Consider the following 5,849-nt stretch of genomic DNA (forward strand, 5'->3'; position numbering starts at 1 on the left):
AGAAACGAGTACCTCTCAATTGTAACCCTGTTATTAACTTATCATGGAATATAAACTCCCATCTTTCCCTGAAAAATAAAAAAACACTTAACGCGCTGGTCACTTAGCTCAATCACCCAAACGCTGGTCACTAGCTTAATTAAAGTACCCATCACCGAACCGTAGCTCCTGCCGGCCGAGACGGAGCGTCATCTAGACTTTTTCTTGACTTGCGTTGCACCAATATATAAAATAAAGGGCCGGCGGCGAAAAGGAACTAGTGACTGGCTGACTGCCACTGGTTAGTGGTTAGGGCTTCGTTTAGCTTATTGCGTTATTTGTTTGATTCACGTACCAGACACTGACATTGTGAAATCAAATCAGTGGTGCGTACCATGGTGGGAGTACTGACTACATACTCCTGACAATTTGTTTGGCAACTGGAAAGAGAAACACGTGTATAAACGAAGACTAATATCCAGTTTTGACCAACCCACCACCCATATGATCTTCCACATCCATTTTTTCTGACTTCGTCTGTGGAATAAGCAGACTGAGCTAAGGCTCCGCTCCTCGGTGGCCCGACGGAAGCCCGGCATTATATATTCAACTTTGGGAAGCTTGTATGTAGTCAGTAACTTAGTATTCGTCCATCCATAGCTCTGATCAGACGACTATGGCCGGCGGCGCCATCGTGGACACGGCCGGCGGAAAGCAATACCCTGGCAAGCTCACCCTGTACGTCGTCTTCACCTGCGTCATCGCCTCCACCGGCGGCCTCATCTTCGGGTACGACATCGGCATCTCAGGCGGCGTGACGTCCATGGACCCCTTCCTCTTGAAGTTTTTCCCGGAGGTGTACCGGCAGAAGCAGGCGGCGAGCAAGAGCAACCAGTATTGCCAGTACGACAACCAGCTGCTCCAGGCCTTCACGTCCTCACTCTACCTCGCCGCACTCGTCGCCTCCTTCTTCGCGTCCGCTGTCACCCGCATCCTCGGCCGCAAGTGGTCCATGTTAGCCGGCGGCTTCACCTTCCTCGTGGGAGCCGCCCTGAACGGCGCCGCACAGAACGTCGCGATGCTCATCGTTGGACGCATGCTGCTTGGCGTCGGCATCGGGTTCGCCAATCAGGTACGCGACTGTTCACTACGTTGATTCTTCTGCATGATGCCATGACATGAGATGTGTGTGCATCCGCAAATTGAGAACAGGCTGATTCACTTACCTATTTCAATTATATATATGTCACCCTCAAGTTAACATCACAATCCCATATGGAAATATAAGTCACCATCAAGGTCACATCACAATGCCGCCGTATGCAAATATATGTCGCCAAAGTCCAAGCAAGAAATTTCCAAGAAGTTTGACTGCTTTGTTGTTTGCATCGCTAGGTTGTGCCTTGATTATTATTTATTGCTTGCCACATCATCTATTTTATCTAGATATGTCTGATGTTACTCTCATTGGGTAGTCTTAATTAGATTATGTCCTGCGGCAAGCCCCACTTTACTTTCTACTTTGATAATCCCCCCTCCGCCCCACCACACACACACAATTGGCGGCTGCTGCAGGAACCGTGTTAAAACAAATGCAAACAATTAAAGCTAATGGAAAAAACAAATGCAAGAGAGTTTTCTGTTTATATTTTAATAAAATAATACTGCAAAGCATGTACTCTGATAAAATTATGTATTAAAAGAGAAAATCATTGAAACTGAACTTAACAAGGGTGTCATGTTTAACAAAAATGTGAAGCGTAAACTATTTATCTTTCCTCCAAGCGTCCAACATAGATACCGACCATATAAAAATTAAAGCAAATAAATTAACTTGTGAGTCACATCCATGATTTGATACCCGTAAAATATACATGTATGACTTTGTGAGGTGGCACGTCTTGTTCGCTTGTGCCAACCCCGGTGATGACTTTGGAGATGTTGGACATATTGCTTGTTCGGTGTGCCTCACTTGTTCCGGGCTTGTGGGTTTAGCTGCATGTATCCTCTATTTACGATGAGCATCTCTTGTCCCTATGTTTTGGGCATCATCATGCCACATTGCGTTAGTGTCACGTCTTGTACCCTAATTTGTATCCATTCTAATTCCTTCTATCGGTGAAAAATACACAAACTTCGGGTATTCGCCAAAAAATGAGTACATGCAATACTTGATGATATCAACAATTGAGATGATATGGAAATACATATGTGAAAGTAAATCTAGTAATGAGTGATAGCTATTTAGATATTGAAAATTACAACGGTATCAATTAGTATATGTAAGCAGAAATGAAAAGAGAAGGAGACATATATTGGGCACAATTCATTTCTTCATTTTATTTACTTCGGGCCATGCATGTACGGACGGGGGAGGAGTATGCTTGGAAAAAAAACTTCCATTTACAAATGAAAAGGTACAAAACTGCCACTCCTGGCATGGAGCACTAGCGGCCGGGGAGCTAGTACACATGTGTTTTCACGGGCCGGGTGCCTAGCCAGGATTATCAATCATTGGGTAGGTTCAGCTCAACTAAAGAGTGGGTTCAGTTCTTTGCTAAGTCTTAAGCTATTGTAAATCTACAAGGGACATGTCAAATTTCATTGGGTTCAATTGGGTTCACTTGAACCCAATGCTAATGAGCTGGCTCCGCCCCTGCGGGTAGTGTTGTTGCGTGTTGTTGGTTTTCGGCATGATATTTGGTGGTCATGTTTTTCTTTTGCGGGGTGAAAGGAAGTTTTATTCCACAATGAGATGGTTACAAGTCCTCGCACCATGGATGAATCGAGTTCAACCATACCACAGTGCAAGTTTCAGTGCGGCTATAGTGTACCAATTGATGTGTTACCCTATTTTGATATCAGCTAACTTTTAGAGGAACAAACTTCCTGACTATCATATGAGCTTTAATCTCAGCAGCTAGATGACCATAGGCTGACCTGGAGAGATTGTTGCTCGAGAGAATGGCCAGAACATTTGAAGAATCTGATTGAACAATCAGTGGGCAGTCCAAATGTTGAATAGTCAGTGCCATACCCTGCATAATAGTACGAATTTCTGCTTCCAGGGCATCATTACAGTGGAAAATGTACCTATATGCTGCAAAAATCATTGATCCGTTCTCCCTGCGAAGCACCATGCCAACCGAAGTGCGATCATCCTGACTCGAGAATAAACCGTCTACCAACAACGCAACCCATTCCATAGGCGGAGGAAGCCAAGGCGTGGCGGATTCTGTAGTTTTTACACACTTTGGCCGACTGTCATCATACAACGGCATCTTCCCTTTGATGATTTCCTCCATGCTATAGTTCCTCACCAAATTTAGTAACTTATAATAATTATCAAGATAATCCACAGTTAACTCTACTGGGGTCTCATTCTTCCCGTGCTTTATATGATTTCGGAGTTGCCAAATATGCCAGATCGTCATAATTACCAAGTCCCTGGTCTGGTTCGAGCATTTTGAAAGTAGCTGCAATACCCAGTCCTTACCAGAGTCCACTAGTAGTGAGTCATCAGGCAACGGCCAGATTGCACGCAAGCCCTCCCAAACACGTCGGGCGTGCGTGCATGAAAACTGCCGATCTATTCATCTTCAACCATGGCATTACAACGAACGCCAAAAATAACAAAAAATACATCCAGATCCCCGCCTAGCCCGTGGAGCTGTAGACCATGTTACTGGGTTACCACTCTTGAGAATGTGTCGGTCTACTCAGTTTTGCCATTAGGAGTTATAACTTCTCAAAAATGCCATCGTTCCATGAGATGCTTCCTAAAAAATGCCATTAGATATCTCAAAAATAGCATCGCCTCATTAGATGTTTACTCAAATATGCCATTAGACATAGTTATTGTCAAGTCAAACTCGTTGACCATGTTATATAATGAAAATCCTTCTATACCCACATGTCAGCTCTCTGTATCTCAGAATGATAAGTGTGGACCCCACTTGTCAGGAGTAACCAAGCAAATAATTTTATAAGAAAATAAGAACGTTGTTGGGATCAAGTGGGATCCACACTTTATTGTAGTGAGATAGAGGGAGAACTGACATATTGAACTATAGGTATTTTGGTCATTATAGCATGGCAAATGAGATTAGAGCTGAGAGTAATGGTGTCTAGTGACATTTTTGAGCTTGTGCGTAACGAAGCGATGTCATTTTTGAGCAGTTAAAATTCTTAGTGGCAAAACTGAGTAGCGAAACACAACTGATGTCATAAATGCTAAAAAGCCGACATTAAAAACATTGAGTGATTACTTTGGTACGTATCAAAAAACATATATCTTGTGTTGAATTTTTTTATAAAAAAAATCAAGCATGCCACATGATTCAATTGAATGATTATTCTGGTACGCATGCATGCAGTCTGTGCCGGTGTACCTATCGGAGATGGCACCTGCGCATCTCCGCGGCATGCTCAACATTGGTTTCCAGCTCATGATCACCATCGGCATCCTGGCAGCGGAGCTCATCAACTACGGCACTAACAAAATCAAAGGCGGACACGGTTGGCGCGTCAGCCTGGCTCTCGCGGCTGTGCCTGCGGTGATCATCACTGTCGGCGCACTCTTCCTCCCCGACACCCCCAACTCACTGATGGAGCGAGGCCACCCGGAGGCGTCGCGTCGGATGCTACGCCGTATCCGCGGCACCGACGACATCGGCGAGGAGTACGCGGACCTAGTGGCGGCGAGGGAAATATCAAAGCAAGTACAGCATCCGTGGCGCAACATCCTGATGCGCAAGTACCGCGCGCAGCTCACCATGGCTGTGCTCATCCCCTTCTTCCAGCAGGTCTCCGGCATCAACGTCATCAACTTCTATGCGCCCGTGCTCTTCGAGACCCTAGGTTTCAAGGGAGACGCGTCGCTTCTCTCGTCGGTGATGACTGGCGGCGTGCTCGTGCTCGGGTCGGTGGTGTCGATGTTCACCGTCGACAGGCTGGGGCGGCGGAAACTGTTCCTGCAGGGTGGCGCACAGATGCTGGTATCCCAGATCGCGGTGGGAACTCTGATCGCGGTGAGGTTCGGGACAAGTGGGGTGGGAGAGATGCCCAGGGGTTATGCAGCGGCGGTGGTGCTCTTCATCTGCGTGTACGTGGCGGGCTTCGTGTGGTCGTGGGGAGCGCTGGGATGGCTGGTGCCGAGTGAGATCTTCCCGCTGGAGATCCGTTCGGCGGGGCAGAGCATCACCGTGTCGGTGAACATGCTCTTCACCTTCGTCATCGCGCAGGCCTTCCTCACCATGCTCTGCCACATGAAGTTCGGGCTCTTCTACTTCTTCGCTGGCTGGGTGGTGATCATGACCGCCTTCGTCGCGCTTTTCCTTCCGGAGACCAAGAACGTGCCCATGGAGGAGATGGTGCTCGTCTGGAAGGGACACTGGTTCTGGAGCAGGTTCATCGGAGACGCCGACGATGTCCACACCGGTGTCAATGTGTTAGCATCAACCTAGATTATGAATTTGTAATGAGTCGTTCGTGGATGCATTTGCTTTGCTTTGTTGATTAATTTGGTGTGAACATACGCACAATATGCACCACTGCAGGGAAAATAGTTATGGCCAGGAGTGCTTGAAAGTTAGCTATCCACGTGCCAGAATCATGGGTTAATTTTGTGAACTTTTGGGTTTCAGCTCTAGTCTATCTCAATTTGTTGTTGTTAAATAAGTTGCCGCAAATTAGTGTGATCACAACACGAGGTGGACAATGCTTCATAAGTCATGTGCTCATGGCCACTGAGTTCTGACTTCTGACAGGTGTTTCCGTTGGTTGAAGTTCGTATCAAGCGCTAGCAAATGAAGATTTCGCAGATCAATCGAATCCATATCCTCGAGCGTTGGGTCGGTCCTCTAATAGAG

At 46.4% G+C, this 5,849-nt stretch overlaps 1 protein-coding gene across 1 annotated transcript; it reads left to right on the top strand.

Moving 5' to 3' along the window:
• The first annotated feature begins 655 nt into the window (after positions 1–655).
• LOC119282277 (sugar transport protein MST3-like) lies at positions 656–5,504 on the top strand. The gene is made up of 2 exons (XM_037562560.1): positions 656–1,111; positions 4,356–5,504. Exons 1-2 carry the CDS (start codon positions 656–658, stop codon positions 5,442–5,444), a joined length of 1,545 nt encoding a protein of 514 aa, XP_037418457.1. The 3' UTR covers positions 5,445–5,504.
• The last annotated feature ends 345 nt before the right edge of the window (positions 5,505–5,849 follow it).

This window comes from Triticum dicoccoides, chromosome 3B (assembly GCF_002162155.2).
Source record: "Triticum dicoccoides isolate Atlit2015 ecotype Zavitan chromosome 3B, WEW_v2.0, whole genome shotgun sequence".
Classification (NCBI taxonomy): Eukaryota; Viridiplantae; Streptophyta; class Magnoliopsida; order Poales; family Poaceae; genus Triticum; species Triticum dicoccoides.

What these genes read in the sequence shown, in the direction of transcription:
- LOC119282277 (XM_037562560.1), top strand. Translation starts at nt 656, where the DNA reads ATGGCCGGCGGCGCCATCGTGGACACGGCCGGCGGAAAGCAATACCCT. An exon ending in GCATCGGGTTCGCCAATCAG is followed by an intron (nt 1,112 to 4,355) that starts GTACGCGACTGT and finishes GCATGCATGCAG; the next exon opens with TCTGTGCCGGTGTACCTATC.